The 26,589-nt window shown below is 45.6% G+C and overlaps 2 protein-coding genes and 1 non-coding gene across 6 annotated transcripts in view; 2 read left to right on the top strand and 1 right to left on the bottom strand.

The window, feature by feature from the left end:
* Positions 1-920: 920 nt before the first annotated feature.
* Positions 921-13,985, bottom strand: PCARE (photoreceptor cilium actin regulator). The gene is made up of 3 exons (XM_039913005.1): positions 10,267-13,985; positions 10,146-10,223; positions 921-2,008 (listed from the first exon to the last, which is right to left on the bottom strand). The coding sequence occupies exons 1-3, from the start codon at positions 13,983-13,985 to the stop codon at positions 1,870-1,872; spliced, it is 3,936 nt and encodes a 1,311-aa protein (XP_039768939.1). The 3' UTR covers positions 921-1,869.
* On the top strand, positions 5,836-5,973 carry LOC114814462. The gene has a single exon (XR_003762255.1). It is a non-coding gene; the product is annotated as a small nucleolar RNA SNORA7 (small nucleolar RNA).
* A 3,131-nt stretch (positions 13,986-17,116) lies between the features above and the next one.
* Positions 17,117-26,589, top strand: part of CLIP4 (CAP-Gly domain containing linker protein family member 4) — a 54,025-nt gene continuing 44,552 nt past the window's right edge. For 2 of the 4 annotated variants that reach the window (XM_007667068.4, XM_007667067.4), the window contains exons 1-2: positions 17,117-17,254; positions 18,653-18,754. The gene's annotated coding sequence lies outside the window, so the exon portion shown is untranslated. The remainder of the gene's footprint in view (positions 17,255-18,652; positions 18,755-26,589) is intronic. The other 2 variants (XM_007667069.4, XM_001509416.5) reach the window with 1 other exon arrangement.

The following is a 26,589-nucleotide window of genomic DNA, read 5'->3' as shown; positions in this document are numbered from 1 at the left end:
GTGACTGAATTTCTTTCCACTAGCCAACACTTCCCTTCTCCCTTTACCCTTATCTCACCCCCGTGGCTTCAGTTCTCCCTACTTTGTAGGTGACTCCCAAATCTACTTTGCTAGACCCAACCTCCTCTTCAATATCACATTTCCTCTTGCCTCCCACGGACAGCTAAGCTCCAGGTTTTCGATCAGTAGATGATGAGAGTCAGTGAACAATTCATTTTATTTTTGTCTGGCACTCATGTCTTCCCATGGGAATGGGAAAATGCAAGTATTACGGGTTTCTGGTTGGGTTTCCGAAAGGAATGTTCATATGCCTTTTCCTCCTTTCACAGCTTTTGGCAAGATCATGGGTGGGGTGGGGAAACTGACCACGGGACTTCTGTTTTCTGTCTAAGGAGCAAACAGTGCCCGTTGACTTTTATGAGAATTATCCACAACCATCTATTTTTCTTCCTCCCAGTCAAAGCAGAATAGGCTTCCTTGTCCCCCCGGGAATGGGCGGACCCACCCATGCCTACAAGTATTCCAGTCTGTAAGGTCGGAGTGTGAGGTTTGTGAAATGCTTATTCCGGGAGGCAGCCTGGCTTGGTGAATTTAGCAGGAGTTTGGAAATTGAGACCCCTGAGCTATAGTCTCAGCAGTGTACCACCAATTATTATAATAATAATGGTATTTGTTTAGTGCTCACTATGTGCCAAGCACAGTACTAAGCACTGATAGGTACAAGATAATCAGGTTGGGCACAGTCCTACAAAGGGCTGTAACCCCCATTTTATAGATGAAGAAACTGAAGCTCAGGGAAGTTAAATGACTTGCCCAAGGTCACATAGCAGGCAAGAGACCAAGCCAGGCTTACAGTTCAGGTCCTTTGATATCCAAGCCCGTGCTTTTTCTACTAGACCATGCTGCTTTCTTATGTGCTAAACTCTGGGGCAGACCTAAGACAATCAAATCAGACACAGTCCCTGTTCCACACCGGATTCACAACCTAAAAGGTGTGCTGATTTAGTGAGCCCATTGACCTCACCAGATAGGGCCTCAGTTTCCTTCATTGTAAAATGGTAATATCAGGATTAACCCTACCCACGATTAAGAGTCAGTGACGAGACAGATGTCTGATAGAAGTGGGAAGAAACAAATTTTTCCTAGTTGAGGTCAGTACTTGGGGAAAATTAGCTGGGGCTGGAATGGTTTGGTCAGTCTCTGAGGCCCACTGCAAACCAAGCCATTCATTCATTCTTTCAATCGTATTTATTGAGCGTTTACTGTGTGCAGAGCACAGTACTAAGCGCTTGGAAGAGTACAGTATAACAATAAACAGACACATCTGCCCACAGTGAGTTTACAGTCTAGAGGGATGAACTTACAGTCTAGAAGTTGTCTTTGGCATCTGGAAGGCAGAGCCTCTGAAGAGGGGCAAATGGGGCACCTGCTCTGTGCCTGCTGTCACTGGGGGTCGGCTGAGGCCATTTAGCCCCTCCAATATGGCTTCTCTTGGGCTAGCAGCATCCCCAGCTCTGAAGAGGGAGGGAGTGAAGGAAGGCATTCGTGGAGACCAGTGGGTGCCCACATGAGGGGAAGGTGGCACAAGGTCCCTCTGATCCACAGGGACCGGGCTGAAGGTGAGCCGCGGACGAGCCACTTCCTAGTTTTCACCTCCAAGGCCCACAACTGACTGAGTGCAGGGAAGGCCTGTTGTTAGGAAAACCCAACCTCCTAATACTCTCCACAGCAGCAGCAGCAGCGTTCCATTCAGGTGACTTCAATGAAAAACACACCGCCTCCTCCGAAGCACATCCTCATGTCTGTTGGTTTCTCAACAGCCAGGGATTGAAAGAGAGCTTCTCCCCAGAGGGGTGAGGTCTCTCTTGGCTAAGGCGCTGCTTCCCTCTGCAGGCCCCGCCCCACCACGCAGAGATCTGGCTGAGACGCGGATCGGCTGGCTCCTTTCAGTTCCGCTAAGTCGAGGTTGTCCCACGGCTCCCCCTCTTTCTTGGGACTTTCCTCTGAGCTGCAAAAGAACCAGACGTTAACGTGGAGGAATCAAGGGCCTGAAGACTGAACCCTTTGCCTACTGAATGGCCTTTCTTCTTATCCAAGGGTGAGGCCCAATCCTCTGTTGCCCTAATGAACAAACCAGTTACTGTGGGTGTTCTAGAGCAGCTTTGCCTCCCTTAAGGTTTTCATGAAATAGAGGGATGGGCCGAGCCTGCTTAATTTAAAAAAAAACACACAAAAAACCAAACAAACCATTGCCTGAATCCCCACCCTTTCCCTGAATTGAACTGAAGCGAATCCAAACGTGCTTTGCGAGTCCTGCCAGGTCTTTCTTCTGTTTGCTGCCATCCCGGTGTTCTCTCTGGGTGGAGCTTAAACTAAAACTGGGGTTTAGGAGGAAACTTTTTGCCCCTTCCTAAGCCTACCACAAGAGGTGGGCTTGGTTGGGTATTTTCTGGGCAGGGCCTGCTTTTGGAAAGGCTCTGAGGGCTGGCATTCCACCCAGGGCCAAGCCTTCTCCAGGAGGACGTATTGGTGCCATTGTCATACACTCTCTTGGGCAGACTGAGGGCAAATCGTAGCCACCAGGACCCTGGGCACCCATCCAACAATGGCATTTATTGAACACTTACTCAATGCAGAGCACCACAAAGTGCTAGGGAAAGGGCAATAGAATAAGCAGACCTGATCCCTTCCACCCAAACCCCATCACCTAAAAGACTTTTAGATGGGTAGGGTAAGGAAGTTGGCAGAGCTCTTGGTCTGGAGTGGTGGCACCCGGGCAAGAGGGTCCCCACTCTCAGTCCCACAGCACTTTTGTACATATCCATAACTTATCTATTCATGAGAAGCAGCACAAGCACGGGTCTGGGAGTCAGAGGACCTGGATTCTAATCCCAGCTCTGCCACTTGTCTGCTGTGTGACCTTGGGCTAAGTCACTGAACTTCGCTGTGCCTCAGTTCCCTCATCTACATGATGGGGATTTAGTACCTGTTCTCCCTCCTACTTGCACTGTGAACCCCATATGGGACCTGATTATCTTGTATCTATCCCAGCACTTAGTACAGTGCTTGGCACATAGTATACACTTAACAAATACCACAGTTAGTACTATTGTGTCGTGGGCAGAGAATGTGTCTACCAACTCTGTTGTATCCTGACAAGGGCTTAGTACAGTGCTCTGCACACAGGAAGAGCTCAAAAAATGCCACGGATTGATTGATAATAATAATAATGTTGGTATTTGTTAAGCGCTTACTATGCTGTTCTAAACGTTGGGGTAATCAGGATAATCAGGTTGTCCCGCGTGAGGCTCACAGTCTTAACCCCAATTTTACAGATGAGGTAACTGAGGCACAGAGAGGTTAAGTGACTTGTCCACAGTCACACAGCTGACAAGTGGCAGAGCTGGGATTCGAACCCACGACCTCTGACCCCCAAGCCCGTGTTCTTTCCATTGAGCCATGCTGCTTTGATAGGCCCAGGAGATGCCCAGAGAAAAACCGTTGTGTCAGGAGGGCCTGAGGATGGCCAGGATGGTCACGTACTTGCCAGGTGTGGTGCCCGAACCCTGGAAAATGGAGTCAAAATATCCTCTGAAGGAAATGTGTTGGTGTGGTTTGTCTTCGAGAGCTTACACCAGCGAATGGGAAGGAAAGACCACAAGAGGACAAACAGTGGAAATGAGGTAAGTGATGGGAGTTACTCCTCCTCCTCCTACTAATAATTGTGGTATTTAACCGCTTTCTATGTGCCAGGCACCGTACTAAACAAGCAAATCGGGGTGGACACAGTCTCTGTCCCACATGGGGTTCACAGTCTCAATCTTCATTTTACAGATGAGGTAAATTGAGGCACAGAGAAGTGAAGTGACTTGCCCAAGGTCACACAGCAGACAAATGGTGGAACAGGAATTAAAACCCAGGTCCTTCTGACCCCCAGGCCATGTTGCTTCCCTAAGTTTAAAGTGATGTGTGACAAGCAGCAAGGCTGGAGGAAGGATGGGTCGAGCAGCTGCTCTAAGCCTGCCCCTGCCCGGGGGAAGTTAGCTGGTCTAGGCCCCTGTGTCCAGAAGGCCCCTGGGTTAAAAGAGAGAGGAGAGTGCAGTGGTTGGTGGTCTCTGTAGTCTAGGGCACTTCTACCTCCCCGGGACGGGACTTCCTCTGGGAGATCCCACCACCTCTCTGAGCTGGGAGAGGTGGTCGACAGGGAATGTGCCTGTTTATTGATATATTGTACTCTCCCAAGCACTTAGTACAGTGCTTTGCACACTGTAAGCACTCAACAAATACTATTGGAATGCATGAATGAAAGCCCCTACCAGGGCTGGGGGCGGTCAGGTAGTGCCACAGCAGACTCCTCTGGCCAGGCAGGGGCTCCCACCTTCTCCAGACTCAACCCGGTGCCATCTCCGGGCGGGAGCTCCAAAGCCTCCCGGCATCTGGGCTGGGATGTTAGGGTGGGGCCTATGGCCGACCCCACTGAGGGTCAGACTCACTTTGCTCCCGGGCCCCGCTCCAAATTGTATCCGGTTCCGGGTTGGGCAAGGGATTTATTAACTGATTTACAACCTGTGATTTCTAATCTCCTTAGCCTAGAGCCTGATCCTGGCTGGATCTGTCTTGTGGTCACGAGGGGTCAGCACAAAGTTAGACCTGTCTGGACTGGATTGGGATCCCCTCGCCAAGCCCTCCTGCACTTAGGCCGCCATTCTGGGCTATGAGATTTTAACATCTTGCACAGTTGTTCCTTTCACTTAGGAACCGAGGGAATGCGGCAACTACGCAGGCTTCCCAGAAATGAGTCCTGAGCTCAATGGGGTTGGGCTGGAACTCACTTGCTTGTTGTGGTGAGGGAATGTGTCTGTTTATTGCTATATAGTACTCCCCTGAGTGCTTACTACAGTGCTCTGCACACAGTAAGCACTCAGTAAATATGACTGAATGACTGACTTTTTAAATATCATTTTCTCTGACTCTCAGCCATCAATTCCAGATTGGGTCCTTTCCTCCTCTGTGGTTCTGGGAGGGTTTGCTGAGGTCGAGTGGATCTGCAGTAGTCTCCGTTGCCCTCGACTCAGTGTTTGTGTAGAGGTGCAGGAGGGCTAGGGGGAAAAGGACAAGGCAAGCAGGGAAAATGCCCTGGGCCATGGCCAGCCGGGGCAGTAGGAGGGAAGCTGCTCTGTGACCTCACTGCCATCCATGCAGGCCACTGTGGCCAGCTGGGGTTCAGACCATGTGCCACCCTCTCCCCTGCCACCAAAGACTCGCCCAGTTGGCAGCAGTGGGGAGAAGGACTGGAACCCAGGCTGAGCAGTTAACTGTTGGCTCCATTATCCACTCCATTGAGTGTGATTGAGTGTGTCCTTTATACAAGGTGGCAGGGTTCTGTGCAGACTCTCAATAAGCTGATATTACATATTATTTGTCCATTATAGCATTTTAATGCTATTTGTTAAGTACTTACTATGTGCTAAGCACTGGGGTAAATTCAAAATGATCAGGTTGTCCACAGACCCTGTGCCATATGGGGTTCCCTGTCTAAATCAGAAGCAGCTTGGCTCAGTGGAAAGAGCATGGGCTTGGGAATCAGAGGTCATGGATTTGAATCCTGGCTCCACCGCTTGTCAGCTGTGTGACTTCGGGCAAGTCACTTCACTTCTCTGGGCCTCAGTTACCTCATCTGTAAAATGGGGATTAAGACTGTGAGCCTCACGTGGGATAACCTGATCACCTTGTATTCCCCCCAGCGCTTAGAACAGTGCTTTGCACACAGTAAGCGCTTAACAAATGCTATCATTATTATTGTTATTATTATTTAATCCCGCTAGACTCTAAGCTACCCTCTCAGGGTTGCACCTGGAGAGTTTCCAGTACTCTATCAGTCTCAACTATGGGAGAGAGAGTAAAGCAGAGGCATACCCATTCCATTCCTAGCTTGGCTAATGGCTAGTGAGTGGAAGGCAATCTGCTACAAATCAAGGCTCCCCCATGTTGGGCAGCAGCATCCTGGGGAGAGAGTCGAAGACGGAGCCTAAAGTTGACTGTGCAGAAGGAGACAATGGTAAACCACTTCCATATTTTTTACCAAGAAAACTCTGTGGATGCACTACCAGAACAATTGCAGATGGAGGTGGGGCGTTTTGAGAAAGATGTGTCCCTGGAATCGCTATGGGTTGGAGTTGACTCGACAGCATAAGGCAAGACAAGACTCTAAGCTCATTCTGCAAAGGGAATGTATCCCCCAATTCTGTGATATTGTACTCTCCCCAGGGCTTAGTACAGTGATCTGAACATAATAAGAGCTCAAATGTGATTGATCCACCCCCATTTTACAGAGGAGGGAACTGAGGCTCAGAGAAGTTTAGTGACTTTCCCAAGGTCACACAATAGACAAGTGATAGAGCCAGAATTAGAATCCAGGTCCTCTGACTCCCAGGCCCTTGTCTTTCCAATGCTTCCCATTTTTAATAGCTATTACTATTTAAATCCTGGCTTGGCTAAAGAACTCTTTTACCCAGTGCTCCATATTAGACATTTAGGCAGTTGAGTAATTCTTCTCATGACAGGAGTAGTCATGGTGTTTATTGAATACTTGTTGGTATTGAGAATTGTACTGTGAGGGGAGAGAATACTGGGTTGTTTATACTTCGGGTACTTCTACTCCAGGTAGAGACCAGCATTCCCCCTGCAGAAGGAGAAGAGCAGTAAATTCCATTCCTACCAAACTGTGTCACTGGAATTCTAGAGAGCAGGGCCCTGATTAATTTCAGTCACTCCTATGTGGTAGCTTTCACAACCCACATTATCCACTAGGATCCTGAAGGCCGAAGATTGACATATTATTAAGGGATTTAATATGAAGTACTGGGAACATAACCTACAATAAGGCCTTTTTAAGGCATATTCACAAACTTTTGCAAAGCCTTTTCAATCCCAAGTACGTGAACATAAACTCCATTCTCATTTTCTAAAAAAAAATGTTAATCTGTACCAGCTGCCTTAGTGGTCATCGTATCCACAATATTGAGAATCTGAGTCCGTTTGGAGTATCATTCCCCACGCCCTGAGTTCTGGTTCTGACTCTGTCCCTGATTTGGGATGAGAGTTTGGTAAAATCATATACTGCTCCGTGACCCAGTTGCCCCTAGGCAAAAGTGATCTCAAAGTTTGCTCTGTGTTTCAAATGGTTCCTCGGGGAATATCAACTTCCACCTGCCCTTCCCCTCAGGATATCTGAAATCCCCTTAGGGAATGGAGGGCAAAATATTTCCCCATTCAATTCCCACCCGACTGGAATGGGCTAGGCAGGAACTTCCCATATCGCAGGTGGATGAGGTATGTGGTTGGTGACAGTCACTTCCATATAGATTGAAGACCCTGGTCTGTGGGCATCTGGTCTCCCTTGATTCTATCTGGCTGAACCTTGGGGCCTATGACTTCAGGGCAGAAGGGAGGCAGTAGGGACCTCATGGAAAGAGCATGGGACTGGATGGCCAGAAGATCTGGGGTCGAGTCTCAGCTCTCCTACCAATCTGATAGGTGGACTCAGTAAAGTCCTTTAATATCTCTGGGCCTCATTTACTTATCTATAGGGTAAAATGAGTTGTCAGCCTGTGTGGGGCAGGGAAAGTGACTGATCTTGTAGTCTTGCATCTATTCCACGCTTGGCACATAGTAAGAGCCTAACATGGCCTTAGTATTATACTTAGATTGACCTATTTGCAGGGGGCACCTTGGAGTTAAATGCTGTTTTATCTTCTGATTACATTATGCTATTTTATGATTGCAATTTGGTGTTTTAGTACTGCTCCTGTTGCTTTAACATGAATTTTTAGGTTTTGATTGGGTTTTTATTGTTTTTACACCTCTGAGCTGTTTTCAGATGTACATCTGGAAATCAAATTCTGAAATAAATAAGAAGTTACTGTGGGAACTACTGCATTAATGTTTACAAATGGCTTGGAGATTCTCAGATGAATGGTGCTATTGCACAAAGTATCATTTACAAAGACATTTGGCTTGGGTAACAGTTCTTACATCTAAGAAAAGAGCAGTGATTATTGCAAATACTATAATCAGCTTCATTTTCCTAGGATGTCTGGGTACGTGCAAGAAAAGTACCTTCCAAAGAAAAGCTACTTAAAATTTACTGCAGAACATGTTACTATTTGTAACTCGGATAAACTAAAGGGTGAGGGGAAATAGCTGATGATTTACAGGGAGTTATTTAAAAATGTATATTCCAGATGGATAGTTTCTCCTTATCTCTTTGACCTTGTCATGTGGGGAAGCAGTCATTCCTCTTAACCGATCCCCAGAGGTACACTGTCCTCAATTTAAAGTTAGGTAAAAGGAACAACTGTGCAGAGTGTTAAAGTCTCATTTGGAACATCACATGCACAATGCAGTAAAAAACAGGCTTCAGGTCTGATTTCTGAACTTCACGAATGCTTGCTTATTTTTATTTTCTGAAAGAAGATAGTTTTTTTAAAATGGTATTTTTTTAAACACTTACTATGTTCCAGGCACTGAAATATGCACTGGATTAGGTGCAAGTTAATCAGGTTGGACACAGTCCATGTCCCACATAGGACTCAAAGTCAATCCCCATTTTATGATGAGGCAACTGAAGCCCAGCGAAGTTAAATGACTTGCCCAAGGTCATACAATAGACAAGTGGCAGTCAGAACTAGAACCCAGGTCCTCTGACTCCTCAGCCCATGTTTTATCTACTGCGCTGATTCAGCTCAGTTTCTCAACTAAAACCTGGTGAAATTCAGCACAAGATCGGGGAGAAGAAAATGAGGGTAAGTGAAAAGAGTCATACAAAAGCTGTTGGTTTAATGGGATTTCGAAGAGTGTAAGAGGCATCTAGTGTCTATCATATGTGATTATCATCTATCCATCACACTTCAGTCTGTTTTCTACAGTTGTCCTAGGTTTCTAATGCTGCAAGTTCTTCTTGTTTTATCTCCAGTGAGGATGGAAAACAAATGATTGTTGCCCTCCATCTGAGTCACATGAGAAGCAACATGGTCTAGTGGAACATGGGCCTGGGAGTCAGAGAACCTGGGTTCTAATCTCAGCTCCATCATTTGCCTGCTGTGTGACCTTGGGCAAGTCACTTAACTACTCTGTGCCGCAGTTTCCACATCTGTAAAATGGTGAGTCAATGCCTGCTCCCCATCCTTCTTAGACTTGTGAGCCACATAATGGACAGGGACCGACTCTACCCTGATTATCTTGTGACTACCCCAATATTTAGTACAATGCATGGCTACACTAAAAACGTAATAAGTACCATAATAATGATTATTAATTATTAGCCCTAGCCATATTTGAAGATTTATGGGGTCTCCTCGCCTCCTGGCAAAATCAGGGATTAAATCTTGGTAACTCCTCAGCTATCACAAAGCTGAAAGTCCTCTTCTCATAGGAAAGTGTACATGGGTATATACACTTTGTGCCTTAGTCACCTAACTTCTTAGTAGAGTCTTTTCTGCTTTGGGAACTTAGCATTAGTAGGCCCAGCATTTTTTGTGGAAAGTGAAAATAATAGTTTTTATAGAACATCATAATTATAACCATTATAAAACCAGTTATCCCATTTTATCCTCCCAACATCCCTGTAAGGTGGGAAGAAACAGGAATTATTATATCTAGCTTGGAGATGAGGAAACTGAGGCCCAGGGAGGTAAAATGACTTTGCCAAGTTCACCCAGCTAACTAGTGGCAGAGCTGGACTAGAATGGCATTTATTAAATACTTTCTCTGTGCCAGGCACTGTACTAAGCTGTGGGTAAATACGTGATAAATGGGTTGGATACAGTCCATACCCCAATCTTAAGCCCCGTTTTACAGATAAGGAAACTGAGACACAGAGAAGTGAAGTGATTTGTCCAAGGTCACACAACAGACTAGTGGCAGATCCAGGATTAGAATCCAGGTCCTTCTGACTCCCTGGCCCATGCTATATTCACTAGACCACTCTGACCAATATCATCTTACTATTAAAAGGAGCCCAGCTCCTGAAACAAGGAGCCCCAGTCAGTGCCGGGGGCTATGGAGGTGGGGCTGGACTAATGTGACATCTGCTTGTGATAGTTTTGTCCCTTTCCCGCGAGCCTCCCTTTTAACCCGGGAACTACCTTAAATACCCAGGCTTGCTGTCCAGCACCAGAAACTGCAGAAACACTCTGTAATTTTCAGGATGGGCAGTGGAGCCCCTAGGATGGAGACAAAGGAGAACAAGTTTGGGTCCCTTCTTACCGGGCTTGGCTGAGCAGTGGTTCACTGCCGGCCCCGAGGCCGGCAGAACCGGGTAGCTGGAGAGGATCTCTCGGCCGGCGGTCCGAATAAGTCCTCCTGATGTAAGGTTGAGGGTTGAGGGCGCTCACATTCGTCTGTCTCTGGGCATCCCAGCACTTTCTTGGGTGCATACGGCTCCTCCATCCCACCCCTGGGAGAGGGAACTGTCCCCCAGCCTCTGGCTGGGAGCCAACAAGTGGCCCCTGGATTTGGGCTTCGAAAAGTGACGATGTGGCAAGGCAGAATATGGAGCGGGTATTGCTGGCCACTTGGGTTGGTGTTTGATGCCCATTTCTGGGATTCCTTGGGTCCTTGGTTCCCTGGGAAGGGGAAGTTGGAGGTGATGAGGTGGGACAGAGTGGTGGGGGGCTTGCTTCCTGGAGATGGGACGGTGGGCTCCATTGGTGGCAGAGAGGGTGGGGCAGCTTGTGTTGGGGTGGTGGGGAAAGCAGTTTTTTTGACATCGGGGGGCTTGGCGCCTTGGGGCTCGTCGGAGGGCTAGTTGCCCTGGCCCTGATTGGAGGGCTCGAAGTCCTGGGGCTCAACGGGGGGCTGGGTTGCTTTTGAGTCTGGGGGAGGCTGGACTGTGCGGCCGGCAGGATGACTCTATGAGAGGAAGGTGGGCTGGTAAGGGGGAACCAATGAATCCTTGTCGGAGAGACCCTTCTGACCAGAGGTTGGCTTTTCTCTTGACTTGGCCGTGGTGTGTCGGGAGAGTTTGGCTTTGGGAGGGGCCTGGCTCCTGCGGACTCCTTGTTTTCTTTGCTTTTGTCCTGTCCAGGCACGTTGCTGGGGTGGTGCAGGGGAATTACCTTTTGGGACTGCCGGTAGAGACTTGCAATCTCCTCCGCTTCCTCTCTGTCATGGGCAGCCTCGTGGGGAGAATTCGGGTCAAGCGTGGGTTTCCTTGCTCGGCTGTCCATCCTGGTGATTGGGAGCCTATAGCTTGTGGTCAGGTTTTTACTGGGCAGCAAGCTGAAGGGTTTCACTGAGTCTTTCATCCTCTGGGAAGCCGGAGTTATCTTGGAGGGCCCGAGTTCTACCAGGGCTGGCTTGCTGTGGAGCTCTGTGGAGTCTCCGCTCTGCTCTTGGGTCTCTGGAGTCTGCAGAGAGTGGAAGGAATGGTCCATCAGGATTTCTGGTGGGGGTGGCGGGAGGTCTTCTAGGGAGTCCTCTGTTTCACTAGTCATGTCGCTTTGGGATGCTTCTGCCCCTGGAAGTGGGGAGAAGGAGATTGTCGATGGGATCCACTGAGGGCTTCCCTGGAGGGGCTCCCTCTCACCTCCTGGGGTAACACGGTGCCTGGGATACAAAGGAGCCAGCCCTCTGTATGCAGGAAGCCTCGGGGGCATGATGGGAACCCCAAATTTCCTGATGCAGCAAATGGGCCCCAGGTCTCTGGAGAACTTTGCCGTGCTCAAGCCTTCCGGGGGACTAAAGGTCTCGATGAGTTTCTTGACAGACGGACGAGTGGCGTCCCTTCCGCTCCATCTCTGTGTCCCCAGAGCCTTGTTTTCCTCCTCAGCTGGGGCAGGTTCCTGGGCAGAGGGAAGAGCCCCGGAGAGAGTCTGGCTGGTCTTCTCACAAGACAGCTGACTCCCTGAGCCGGGCGGGCATTTCTGTAAGATGATCTTGTCCTGACTAGGCAAGATGCTGAAATTCTTGGCTAGGGAGGACTTCAGCTTGCTGATGGTTGAGCTGGAGGTATCATTGCCATTAGAGTCTTGCTTTACGGCTGCTGCTGCTCTTGGCCTCAGGATCTCTTTCCTGCTGGGTTCCTGCCTTTTCTCACCGAGGGCATAAAACATCTCTAATTTCTGGCTGAGGTCTCTCTGGACCCTCTGGAGCTCTAGAAGGGTGGGGTCCTCAGCCTGGCTCCTGAGGGACTCCTCTGACTTGGATCTCCTCTGCTTCGCAGGGGCCCGTCTGCTTTCCCCAACTGTGCTGGGCCTTGCCGAAAGCACTATTTTCCCAGGTTCTTCTTCGGTCCATTCTCCGTGGCTAGGCTTGGCTGGGACAAATTTGATTTTGTCGCTTATTGCATCCTTCATCTTCAGGATCATTTCCTGGGCCTCCAGACTCTCCCTCCTCCGGGCTGGGAATCTGTACACGTATCTTGTTGCTGCAGGACAAGACTTCGGCCTCTGAGGCCGAGGATTTCTCTGCCCTGTACCCATGTGGCTGTCTTCCTCGTCCTCGTCCTCCTCTCTAGGGCTGCTGTCCTCATCCTCATCAATGGACAGAGAAGCAGACAACTTGTCATCTCTGAAATGTGTCGATCCCTCAGGGCCACCCGTCTCAAGGGAATTCCAGGAAGAGCTTCTGACCTGCTCCGAGTTCCACGGCTTGTGGGGAGGATGGGGAGGGCCAGAGAGGGAAGTTGTCCCTTTGTTGGGTGCAGCAGGATAAAATATATCCCTAAAGTTCCTGTCAAGAGCACAGTCATGTGATCTGCTTGAGGAGGGACCGGCTGGCCAGGGACCCTCTGCCGCCCCGGCCTCTCTCTGGGCCGGAAATGAGAACTTCCTGGCCGAAGCCTGTTGCACCGGATGATCGCAGCTCGCCTGCGTATCCGCTTTATCCAGGGAACGGACGGACTCATTGTCGGCCCCGAGGCCGCTGTCCTCCGAATGGAGAGGCAGGTCGTCTGCCTGGGGTCCACAGGGCCGGGCGGCCGCTCTTTCCAGCAGCGCTAATGCCCCACAGAGACGTTCATCGAATCCTCTCTTGGCATGCAGTTTATCTTCCAAGTGACTGGCAGCGGATTGAAAATAGCTGCTGGAGTCCTGCAGGGCCCTGGAGGTTAGGGCAGCCACCGTGCTATTGAGCAGCTGCATCTTGTTGACGGTGTATTGCAGGAGCTGCTGCAAGAGATCTGGTTGCTCTTGGGCACCCTCTTTCCCCTCTGGCCAAACCAGATGGCCCCCTGCTTCCTTGAGGAGGTCTTCCCCACCCTGGGCAATCTCCTCCAACAGCTGGTTGATTTCATCAAAGCGCAGTATCTGGAAGGTCACCATCTGCTGAACAGCCAGCTGGGTTTGGACCACCTGGTTGGCCATACTTATGATGGTGTCGTATTTGGCGAGGGTGGGGTGCAGGTAGGCATAAGCGCTGTGATGGGCCTTTACCAGCGGCTCAGGGAAATCTACCTTCTTGTCTGCCTGACCCATGGAAAGACTGGTCTTGACTTTGCCCCGGTGACCCTCTTTGCCCAGTCTGTGACCTTTGGGTTTTTTCCCTTTCCGGGCATTGTTTTCCTTCCTCTCTTCCCAAGAGAAGCCGGTCCCGTCAGATCTGTTGGAACTCTTCTTTGCAACCTGACTGCCTTCATCGGGGTTTCTCTGAGCGTCAATCAGATCAGACCCAGTGATTTCTGCTTCTGGGGTGGTCTGCTGAAGCCCCTTCCCCGTGGAAGAAAGAGCAGTCCCAGGGAACAGGCAGGGGTTCTCGGTGACATCCTGATCCCATGTGGAACTTTGCTGCTGTGTTCTCCATCTTTGTCCTGAGGAGAATTCCCTGCCACTGTCAAAAGAAGTGGAGCCTTTAACCAGTAATGGAATAGCGAATCCGTCATTGTCAGCCCGACGCACTGGCAGAACAGCTTTGGGTTTCTTCAGAAACTGGATTCCGCTTTTGGCAACATGATGCACGATATCGCTGTGGGAAGGGGCACAGCCCATTGTATTCCTCCAGTCGTCTTTGTCCCGAGCCCAATCTTCAGGGGGACAGATTGGAAATTAAAAATGAGAAGCAATCTTAGCCACTCACCCACCAGCAACTTTGGGCATCCTTTTAGGCAGGAGTTCTCCAGATGCAAATTTCCAAGCTTAAATACCGATCAGGTAAATGCAAGTTGATGACCTCACTCTTCTTCCTTGACCCAAGCCTGAAGGGCTAATTTTGTTAGTTTTCCCCCTCCAAACGTTCCACTTCCACGTTGCTGCCGAGTGGTGTGGAAATTCTGAGAGGCTTTAGTCCAGCAGATTAAAGAAGCCTTGTTCTCTCTTGGTCTCCTGACAGATGTTGACTGCAGATAAGGCTTTAAGCTCATTAGGTGAATTAGGGTTCAACCTGTCAGAATCCCTGGGTGTATTTTTTTTACCATGGAACTTTTCTACATCTGAAAGCAGATTCTTTTTTTATTGATCTCTTTATAAATATTCAGCAAAACATTTGAATTCAAGAGAAAAGATTGTCCCAGGGAGGCTTTTGAATAGTTATCTTTGTAGAAGCTAAGGCTAGGGCACTCAGACCCTTAGTGAGAAGGTGACCTTCCCAGTTTATCCTGCAGAACATGCTGTAACCTACAGTGGCTGACAAGCTCAAGAAGTGAACTATAGAAGCACCACTTTATTTTCTTCATTTTCTTTTACATTATCCTCTTAAAATACTAAACAACTCTAAGCAAGAAAGCTTTCTATCAAACAAGCAGACATCTAGTGAAGTCTGATTACAACTAGTAAAGTTTTAGTACAGTGCTCTGCACACAGTAAGCGCTCAGTAAAAAACGATTGAATGAATGACTTCAGAATAATCAAGAGAACTATAGAATTCTAGAATACAAAAGTCATATAAAAATAATAAAAAAGTTCCAGGTTCCCAATTGACAACATCTCTGCCTATTTAATAAGTGCACCACTCTCCTTTTTAACCAGCTCACTTCACGTGAGTCATCCGAGGCTGGCCATTATCCAACAAAGGGAGGTGATGATGAAAATGCCCTGGACAACAAAAAGAACATGCCTCTGGATTAGATGCTTTCATTTTGGCATCTGTACAGCACAGAAGAGTGCTCTCAAAATATTCCAGTTGAAAATAAATACCAAATTCACAATGGAAAAAACCAAAAAAAAGAATGACCTAGCAGCCCTTCAAACTTTTTCAGACATTCATATGCTCCAAATGCCTTTTCTTTTTTCTGGGTTTTGTTTTTAATGGTATTTGTTAATCATATGTGTCAAACACTGTTCTAAGCACTGGGGTATTAATTATGGGACACAGTCCCTGTCCTACTTAAAGCTCAAAATCTAAGTAGGAGGGAGAACAGGAGAATTGAGGCACAAAGAAGGTGTGATTTGTCCAAGGTCACACAGTAAACAATTGGCAGAGCTGGGATTAAAACCCAGATCCTCTGACTCCCAGGCTTATAAGACTTTTTTTTTTAATGCAGTATTTGTTAAACACTTTTCTTTGGGCCAGGTGCTAGAGTATTGTACTTTCCCAAGTTCTTAAAACAGAGCTTTGTACATGATAAGCACTCAGTAAATATGATTGAATTTAATCAGGTTGGATGCAGTCCCTATCCCACATAGGGCTCACAGTCCTAATCCCCATTTTACAGATGAGGGAACTGAGGCCCAGAGAGGTTAAGTGACTTGTCCAAGGTCCCACAGAAGGCAAGTGACAGAGCTGGGATTATTTCCCAGGTCTTTCTGATTCCCAAGCCCATACTCTATCCACTAGGCAAAACTGTTTCTTTTTGCCCTGGGTATTGCTACTTCCCATGCTGTTTTCCCTGACTTCATTTGGTAGGCTGTAGATATTGGGAACATGATTTTGTTCATACATTCCATGATACTTTAGTACCAGACTGGCACTGTTTTTGGAACCACCCAGGTATTGGTGCAATTGATTAAGCAAGTTGAAACCTCCTCTAGTTGTACTTGGATATCTGCCAGTCAGCCCTCATGTGGTGTAAATAAGAGCAATAATCTCCCTGATTATTCCCTGTAAAAGACAGGCTAATCTCCCTGTAAAAGGCTGGAAATATGGGTGTGTTCTTACATGAACTTTTTAAAATGGTATTTGTAAAGTGTTTGCTATATGCCAGGCACTGTACTAAGTACTGGGGTAGATACAAGGTAATCAGGTGGGATACAGTTCATGTTCCACAGAGGGCTCACAGTCATACAGTTTTATTCCCCCTTGTACAGATGAGAGAACTGAGGCACAGAGAAGTGAAGTAACTTGGCCAGTATCACACATCAAACAAATGGTGGAGCCAGGATTAGAACCCAGGTCCTTCTGACTCCCAGGCCTGTGCTCTATCCATTAGGTCATGTTGCTTCTCCAGTGACTTGAAGTCTGTCCCTAAGCAGCCTTCATTCCCCACTAAAATCCCTTTTTGCTTCATGCTCAAAACAAGAAGTTGGACACCCCTGACTCTGATAAGATCTGTAGACTGTAAGCTCCTTATGGGCAGGGAATATGTCTGCTAATTGTATTGTATTGTACTCTCCCGAGTGCTTAGTACAGTGCTCTGCATATAGTAAGCACTCAATAAAATCCACTGATTGATTGACTAATAAGATCCCATCTGATTCAAGATCTGGATGTTCTAGCTGGCCTAGTTGGTCATTCAAAGTGGCTCTCTTTCTTTCAGCCTCCCTGAAGCGAGAACATATTCTGCTTTATGGAACTAGGGTTGGAAACCGGGAGAATGTATCCTGTGTTCTTTGGTATCTTTTGATGGAAATTCCTTGAAAGACTGGTTATCTTTTTATATGCTGTAGTCGATTACTGGCCTCTCACTCTTTATATGTTTTTTCACAACAACAACAAAAATCATATGAATTGCCCTAAAAAAAAGTTGGAGTCACTTAGTACAGTGTTTTGCACCCAGATGCTCCATAAATTCCATTGATTGACTGTTGATTAAGCCTTTTGAGCAACTGAAGTCTGCTACGTTTCTCCACAGGTTTTAAAAGGCTGCATAACAGGGCTGAGGCATGTGGATGAAATTAAAGGGAATGGGATAAGAGTAACTCTCCCTATGTCTCTTGTCTAAAAAGGGCAGTTGACATACAGATAAATCATCTGGAAACGTCACAGCTGCCAGTAATATTCCATCAGGCAGACTGCAGTGCTGTTACAGCCCTAACCCTGATGCTTCTTGAAAAGCACGGAAGTCATTTCTAAGCAAGGACGGATCCTGATTCACTCTGAAATGGTAGGTCGAGTTGGCTCTGATTTCCTCCTAATCTTTTCTGGGTTCCTTCTTCTATAATCTTGCCAATCTTATTTTTAAATGTAGAAAGAATTCTAACAACTGTTATTTATTGCTGAATGGAGCTGCTCTCTTAGAAATTGCGTAACTGTTTCCTTCACCAGCTGCTAACAGAAATTGGCAGAGTAAAAGATTTATTTTTTGTGGAATTTAAGTACTTACTATGTGCCCAGCACTGCACTAAATGCTGGGGTATTATTGTTATTATTATTGTTAGAGGTAGTGGTATATTTAAACATTTCTATGTGTCAATCACTGTTCTAAAGAGCTGGGAAAGATACAAGTAAATCGGGTTGGACACAGTTCCCGTTCCACGTTGGGCTCACAGTCTAAGTAGGAGGGAGAACAGGATAGATAAAAAGTAGTCAGATCAGACTACCCTTAGGTCACCCCTCCCTCAGTCTTTATTGAATGCTTCATTCACCCTTCCCTCCTCCCCAGAGCACTTATATCAGAAATTTATTTGTATTAGTGTCTGTCTTGTCCTCTAGATTGTAAGCTGATTGTGGGCAGGGAACGTGTGCACCAACTCTGTTAAACTGTACTCTCTCAAGCACTTAGTTCAGTGCTCTGCACACGGTAAGTGCTCAATAAATATGAGCCAAAGGGGCTCGCAGGGAGGGAGCGTCTTGGACATGCAATGAGTCCTACTAAACTTTTGAAGCCCCAGTTTACCTCTTTTACCCAGCACTTTGAGGTTTGGAACACCCTCCGCAGCTTTTAGATAAAAGCTACAAGCTAACATGAAGGACAGGCAGACCAACCTTCACTAATCGAAAGATCCTGGGTTTATTGTCCCAGAACTCGGATATTGTTCTCTCTTCAACTGTTAGTTATATTTAACCTCAGGAGTGGTCATCCATGTTGTAACAATATTTACGGCATCCGTCACTTTCAGGGAATACAGTGAAGGTTACGATTTCCGAGCACATAGAGCCGCACCATGTGACTGTTGTCAGTCAAAGAAACTTATGCACTACAGTACTGGTTAAAGCAGCAATTTTAACAGTGGGAGGGATTATTTGTTACTCTGTAGCTGAGCCTCCAATAGCTACCAGCAGTCACAATATCCAAAGCTGCTTAGTCACCTCTGATAACCTCTTGGGGGCTCGGATAAAGTATTCAAGGACACCTAAGAAGGACTCATTGTTTACAGAGATAGCTTCTATTTCCATCAAGATGATGGCAAAGAAGTTTTGAAACAAGGCAGCTACAACTTGTCCTCCTTTCAATTATTGCCTTCTAAATTCTTACTGGTAATCAGAAACTTCATAATAGGGTCTGGTCTGGTCTCCATGGCAACGCAAACAGTGCCATAATGATGTGTTTGTTTACCTATAGGTGCATGGGGTATTTGAAGGCAGACAGAAGACCTATCCCACCCAGAAGCAGTCTGAACTCTGCCACGCATCATCTTTCCTGTATTCATCTTGGATTCTCAATGTAGGTTTTGAATTAATCCATTATACCACTATAGAGTGTAACTAATCAAATGTTCTGGGAATCTGGTTTTTGGTGGGGTTTTTTTTGTTTATTTTCTTCTGAATCCAGTGGCCTGACTTTAGGACACAAAACCCAACTTTTCCTTTCCCCGTGTCCTTCCACTTTCCCTATCATCTCCCCTCCTCCCTCACAGGAGAAATCCTGGAACTAATTGTGCCTATTTTTATTTTTTATGGTATTTAAGTGCTTACTATGTGCCAGGTGCTGTAGTAAGTGCCAGGGTAGATACAAGCTAATAAGGTTGGACACAGTCCATATCCCACATGGGGGCTCACTTTATTAATCCCCATTTTACAAATGAGGTAGCTGAGCACAGAGAAATTAAGTGACTTGTCCAAGTTCACTCAGCAGACAAGTGGCAGGGGCTGGATTAGAACCCAGATCCATCTGACTTCCAGTCCTGTGCTCTATCCACCAAGCCACGCAACTTCTCAGAGTTTCTATTTGATGCTTTTATCTCCAAAGCATGCTGCATTAGTTATTTTAATTTTCTCCCCACAACACCCTTGCAAGATAGGGTTCAGGTATTATTACTATCCCCATTTTACAGAGGGAGAAATTGAGGCTTCGTTTCCTTTTCTCTCAAACCATAAGGAGATTGGCAAGAAGTAAAACTCAGGTGAAAGAATGAATGTGGGATCTACTCTTGGGTGTTAGTGTGGCTGAGTTTGGTGAGGCAAGCATTGTTTAAGGCACCTTTTCTAGGCCCTTCCACCTTAATAGCACCACTTAGGCTCCCAGAGTGTCACCGATTGCTTCTGCTTTAATATTTCAGAATCTGCTCAAAGCCACTTGTTCAAACCTGTGAAAAAATGGATTTTTGGTTGAGAACTGTGAGCCTGCAACTGTCTCTCTGTGACCTGAGAAGGCTCTCCTATCCACATCTTCATCAATAGCATCTACTGAGCACTATTGGGTGTACTGCACATCACTTAGTCATATTTATTGAGCATTTACTGAGTGCAGAACACTGTACTAAGCACTTGAGGGAGTACAGTATTACAGAGTTGGTAGACATATTTCCTGCCCACAAGTTTAGAGTTTCGGGGGACTGTACTTAAGTACTTCTGAACATGTAACGGCATGGTGCCCGACCTCGAGGAACTTTCAGTCTAATGGAGGAGGCAAAGGGACATATTTTGTTAAATATTTATTGGATACTTAATTATACAGCAAATGCATAAAAGGAGCATAATTATAAATGGTAAAAACAAGTACTTCCTGTGAATACTAAATAAATAATAATGATAATTATGGTGTTTAAGCACTCACTATATGCCAAGCACTGTTTTAAGCACTGAGGCAGATATAAGGTAATCAGGTTAGACACAGTCCCTAACCCACCTGGGGCTCACAGTCTTGATCCCCATTTTACAGATGAGGTAACTGAGGCATAGAGAAGTTAAGCGGCTTGCCCAAGGTCACATAGCCGACTTGTGGCAGAGCCGGTCATGAGTGTTAAGGTGGATGAGAAGTGGAATGACTAGGAAGATGGGGGATTGGCCAAGGAGTGCCTCTTGGTGGAGACAGATTTTTTAGAAGTACTTTGTAAGCTCCTTGTAGGCATGAATACGTCTTACGCTTCTGTTGTACTTGCCAAGCACTACCCAGAATGCATTTTACTCAGGAAGTGTTCAATCAATACCCTTACTTTGACTTTATCTTATACTTTTCTACTTTCAGCAGAAAAGCCAGAAATGCAAACACCAAAGGAGAATAGTAATAATAATAACTGTGGTATTTGTTAAGTGCTTACTATTCGTTAAGTATTGTTCTAAATGCTAGTGTAGACCCGAATTAATCAGATTGGTCACAGTCCCTATCCCTCACAAGGCTCACAATCTTAAAAGAAGGGAGGACAGGTAATGAATCCCCCATTTTGCAGATGAAAAAACTGAGGCTCAGAGAAGTAAGTGACTTGCCCAAGACCACACAGCAGGCAAGAGGAAGAGCTGGGATTAGGACCCAGGTTCTCTTTCCACTGGGCTATGCTGCTTAGCTCCTGAGAACTAAATGAACCTCAGAGTCTGTGTGGGTGTGTGTGTATATGTGTGCTTGAGTGAACAAATATTTTCTCAGTACTTTGCTTTTTCTTTTTCATCCCCATCCCTCCTTACAAGGATGGTTTGTTTTGTTTAGGTGTTATTATTATTCTGAATAATTAGAGAATCATGTGTGATGTTGCACAAGAATCTAAAGGAAATTAAAAAGTGACATAGTGTAGCTTTGCTTTGAATGCATTAATTTCAGAGAGAATGATGTCACAAATGTTCTGATGTTACCTCTTCCATGGAGTAACATCCAAATGGGTAGTCACATATTAAGCCACTTATAAAAACATTAGGTTCTTCTAAGTAATTGTGATATTTAAATGTTTTTTCATGTCAAGCACTGTACAAAGCAATGAAATAGATACAAGATAATCAGGTTGGACAGTCCTTATCCCATATGGGACTCACAGTTTAAAGCCAACCTGCTGAACTTTATAACTCTGGAAGAGGGAGTTGACTGGGAAAAGTCATTTTCAGGGTTTTGACTCCTGCCGTGCTATGACATTCCCTTTCTTTCCCCTGATGCCTCAGTGAATGACCCTTTTCTGTCTCCTTTCTTGGTGCTGAGTTTGAGGGTGATAGGCAAATAAGGATGTGGCTGGGGTGGTAGGGAATTTCAGGGTGGTTTAATGAAATCAGGGGAATGCATGCAACTACTGGTCAAAAAGCCAAGATGAGTGAGGGCCTAAGGAACTTGCACCTAGCTTACCAAATCTTGCTGTGGCACTAGGGAAGATGAGAATAGTTTTTATCATTTTCGTAAATGATCATCATTATTAAGTGCTTATAATGCACCAAGAGCTGGGGAAGATATAAGATGTATTCAGTTCTATAATGTAGGGGTTAAGTTCCCAATGAACACCGTGGAAAGGATCGTGGTGCAGAAGGCATGCATATGATATGAATGTTACTTAATTCCCTAGCGTAGTGAAAACATGCATCAGATTGAAGCTAAGTGGCTTCAGAGATAATCCCTGCCCCATGCAGGCTCACAGTCTAAGTGGAAGGAAGTTTTTGCTTTCGTCCAAATAATCATCATAATATGTTTAATGAAGTGCAAGGACAGAGCTATAGAAATAGATTTTCACTGTAGGGACTTCAGATAATTGTCTCAAGTTTTTCTTTAGTGCAGATCACCTCGAGGGGCTATGAAATTAAGTGAGACATTATAGAATTCTGATGAAAGGGCAGTTGGTAAAGACTTGTGATATTTAAGAACCAGTCACTTTTACACTTTGTAATCCCCCCCGAGTCCCACTTTATCTCTTTTCTCTTCTCCTTCTACCCTTATCATGAGTCTAACCCAACAACCCTCCCTCTGCCCACCCTGACAAACTCCCCCCCCAACCCCAGTTTGACATCAATATGCTACCACCAGCAAAAGCTGCTGATTGACCCAAGGTTTTAGCCTCTCTTCCAGAATCACAATAGGTCATGAAGGCTAGGAGTGGGGACAGATTAATGTGGGGGATTTGGGAGCTGGTGCTTGGGCTGACAGGGGCCCCCAAAACATCACATATAATATGTGTTTCTACTACTGGCACATGGCATCACGTCAAAATCTACTTTAGCCCTGTGAGGGGTTTTTGGGTTCCCTCCAGAACATTGCGTCAGGGCAAATCAACCCAGAACAGCATGACATACTAGCATTACAGATCAAATTGGAGGCCCTATATTCCTGGACCCACAGAAGAGTTAATCTAGCCCTATCTTTGAGGGAGTAAGAGCAGGGGAGAAGTTTCATGGAATGGAAAGTACCCATTCACCCTATTTTTGTAGCCTTCATTTAGCCACCTCCATCAAACGTCTCTGTGTGTTATCTCATCTGTGAAATAAGGATTAAGATTGTGAGTTCCACGTGGGACATGGACTCTGTCCAACCTGACTAGCTTGTATCTGCCCCAGTGCTTAGTTCAGTGTCTGGAACTTAGTAAGCGTTTAACAAATATCATTTGGAAAAAATACCTGCTGCTGCTCCACCATAGTGGTAGTGTTATGTCCTCACTGTGGTTCCACCGTGATCTCCTTGGGAATTTTGAACCTCTAGTTTGAGAAATGCTGGACTAGGTGATGTGATAGGGATCAAGGAGATGATTTATTTAGCTTACTTAGTTTTTAAGCTTTCCTGTAAATGACTAGTGCATGAATTGTGATGTTTAAATCCATTTTATATGTTTTGGGCTTTACCTTTGGACAACTAGATGGGATAGAGAGAGGACAAATTCATAGTTAAGAGGGGCAGGAAGAAGAAAGATACTGATCACGTGTGCTGGTTCTTCTATATGCCACTAAGGGATTGAGTGATAACTTACTGGTATGGATATAAATGTTCTATTTAGTGTCATGTTTGTTACTGATCTGCTACACTGATTTATGATCCCCTCAGTCCCTTACTAAAACATAATAATTAATGATTATGGTATTAAGCACTTATTATGTGCCAAGCTCATGAACTTCCAATAAATGTGAGATGTTACAATTTGTTGCCGCTATTTGGCTTCAACGACATTTAAGGTCCTGTACAGAATATAAATAGAGCATCTTCTAAAGGTTCAAGCATTAGATAGATCACTTCTCAGACTGAGGAAAATTTCATTTGCTCTTTTTCCTTCTATAGGTTCAGTCTGATCCCAATGGTTCATTCCCTGGTGTGCAAAATCTTATGGCTCAGTGCTGCCTAATTGTTCTGTCAGCAGCTCTCTCTTTCTCTGCCTCTCTGCTTGTATGAGTCACCTGATACCACCTTGCAGTGCCTTTACAGTAGTTCCTACTTATGTTGATGACATTTTCCCAGCCCAAGATAAAAATCCTGCTTGAGCAGCCCAGATTTTTGCAATCTGCCCAGGATTAAACCTGACTTGCAAGGCTTGCAGAGCAAGCTGGTTTCAGTGGTGTAGGCAGTTTAAGCCACATGTTTTGTGCGGGATGTTTTTGTGACTGAATCCAGTGAGGTCCTAAGGCTCTAGGGACTTAAAAATGGCCACAGTTGAAGTATTTCATTTTGACAAATAATTTGGATTTTTTTTTCCTCCTATAGACCTTCACCCCTACATTTAATCACTTTTTCCCTTCTCTGTTACTTTATTACTTATCAGATCAGTTGTAGCTTCAGTGTCAGGGTCAGCATGATGTTCGTGTGCATTGTTGAGCTATGCCTGGGCCAGTTAGTCTTGAGGGGATCTGAATGCCCTCCTTCCCACAAGGTGGGTCAGGTTGTCACAATGCTGAACCTAGCTGGCCTTGAGTGGCCCCTGTTTCTAGCGTGGTGAGAGATTCTGCAATTGAAAGCTGTTGGTAGCACGCCAGGAGTGAACTGGAACCAGGTTGGGACAGGCTCAAAGTTGGATTTCCAGCCAAGGTTGTGCTCTAGCATATGGGAACAACCCCATGGACCTCCATCTCCTGGCACATGACAGGGAAGACCAGAAGATGGAGTGAGGTTGGGTGTTCAGGCCACTTTCCCATCTTGGTTGCACAACCCTTTCCTTAGTATAAAAGGGAGCATAAAGAAAGCCTCCACTAGGAAAAGACAGATGCAACCATACTCTAGCCATAGCTAGGGCAAAACAGACAAGCATTTAGTACAGAGCTCTGCACACAGTAAGCACTCATTAAATGTGATTGGTGATGGACTGGCCAGAGGGCCTTGAGGCCAGAAGCAAAGTGGCTTGGTGGAAAGAGCATGGGACTGGAAGTCAGAGGACTGGGATTCTACTCCTGGCTCGACCACTTGCCTGCTGCGTGACCCTGGGCAAGTTCTCTAACTTACCTGTGACTCAGTTCCCTCATCTGCAAAATGGGGATTCAAAACCTGTTCTCCCACTTACTTGGACTGTGAGCCCCATGTAGGACCTGATTATCTTGTATCGACCCCAGCACTTAGTACAGTGCTTGGCACATAGTAAGCACTTAACAAATACTACAATTATTATTATACTGTATACAATTGTTATACTGGCCGTGTTGCTTTTTAAGCTTAATACTAAAACAGCTGTTATTTCAAATGTCTCATCTCCCACTCCCTCCAACTAGCAGACCCTATATTGCGTTACCCAGCACATTTTGTTTATATTGACCAAGGTTAGAGCAGGCATTACTTTAAGTGGACCACCCTCTGTAAGCAGCTAGTATAATAATCTGCAAATAGTATAGGGGCATAGAGCTAGTAAATCCTCCTATATTGTGGAAGAATATGGGAAGATCAGTACCTTAATATGGCTGTGAATTGGTTAGATTGTAATGAGGCTCTGAAGGAATGCCTGCTTCAGAGGTTTGCTTCTAGCAGAATCAATGAATCGCTAGGTGGCATTGCTATTAATCAGATGCTTAGTACAGTGCTCTGCACACAGTAAGCACTCAGTAAATAAGATGGAATAAATTAGCATTGTGCAGGGAACCAATTGCAATATTGCTGCCATTGTTTCCTAGAAAGTGAACTTTTAAAGCTGTGGCAAACTGGTTCTCAGTGTCAGTCTGATAAATTACAACTGTCAGAGAAAGTAGCAGAGATTGGAGATTGCTTGAAACAAGGGTATTTTTTTTTTTTTGATTTGCACAATCTTTTTAAATTTCACTCTGTGCTTTAGGTCAGCACCAGTCAGCTGGACTACTGTATTCCAGTTGCTTTTGAACTTTCAAGATTGCAGCTATCCTATTGTAGCAGGAATGACTTAGAACACTAGTCCTGAAACTTAGGGATTGCATTGGTTTGTTTGCCTTAAATTTGAAGAGATGCTATTGACAGTGAAATTTTATCGGTGTAGATTTGTAGATCTAGTTGACAGGATCAATGACGGACTGACAATCTCTTTTGCATTGTGGGCAAGTAAAAGCTTTGCACTGCTGTACTTTTGCAATTTTAACCTAAAGCATCTGGTGCTGATCTTCCTAGACACCACTTCTTCCAACATTACCAAGAATTGTGTACTCAATTAGAGGAGAGTAATATAGTTATATTGAGATATTTATATTGTCAGGTTCCCCAAAAGGGTAACTGACTTTTATTTCATTTGAAGTAAAACGACGTTTTGACCCTCCCAAGTGACTCCTCCAGGTAATTAGGTAACCCTCCCTCCTCGTTTAGCCTCTCCCACTCTGCTCCTCGCCCTCTTTAAACTCTTTCCTCCTCCCTCCCTCACGGCCTATTGTTCTTTCAAAACTGTTTCCTTATTCTCCTGCAGTTTCCATGCCCCGTCCTGGAAGCTAGAGTTGTGAAGTAAAACCAATAGGCTGCAAAGCTGAAAGAGTATAAATTCAGAAGCATAAGTCCTGATCATTATAACTCTAAATATCTAAAGTTGAGAAATTCCTGTATGTAAGTGGCGTTGGAGAGTCTGCTCCGTAAATCAAACGTAACATCTGTGGTTTGTCCATATGTTATTATTGCTTCGAATATCTTCAATTTGGCCTGAATCTTGATGAGTGCCTGCTACCCAGATAACAGAGTTCAGTTATAATTCAACTTTGCATTGCTGAAGCTGATTCTTTAATAATAATAATAATAATGATATTTGTTAAGCACTTATTATGTACCAGGCACTGTACTAAGCACTGGAATGGATATGAGCAAAGTAGGTTGGACACAGTCCCTGTCCCACATGGGTCTCACAGTCTCAATCTCCATTTTACATATGAGGAGGTAACTGAGGCACAGAGAAGTAAAATGATTTGCCCAAGGTCACACAGTAGAGAAGTGATGGAGCTAGGATTAGAAGCCATGATCTT

The sequence above is a fragment of the Ornithorhynchus anatinus genome, chromosome 9 (assembly GCF_004115215.2).
Source record: "Ornithorhynchus anatinus isolate Pmale09 chromosome 9, mOrnAna1.pri.v4, whole genome shotgun sequence".
NCBI classification, from domain to species: domain Eukaryota; kingdom Metazoa; phylum Chordata; class Mammalia; order Monotremata; family Ornithorhynchidae; genus Ornithorhynchus; species Ornithorhynchus anatinus.
The sequence above is the reverse complement of the archived record's forward strand: the minus strand, read 5'-3'. Positions and strand labels throughout refer to the sequence as shown.

Coding starts and splice junctions, on each gene's coding strand:
- PCARE (XM_039913005.1), bottom strand. CDS start 13,985: ATGGGCTGTGCCCCTTCCCACAGCGATATCGTGCATCATGTTGCCAAA. Junction 10,224..10,266: donor CCACTGCTCAGCCAAGCCCG/GTAAGAAGGGAC, acceptor TCTCCATCCTAG/GGGCTCCACTGCCCATCCTG. Junction 2,009..10,145: donor AGCAAGCCTGGGTATTTAAG/GTAGTTCCCGGG, acceptor GTTCTTTTGCAG/CTCAGAGGAAAGTCCCAAGA.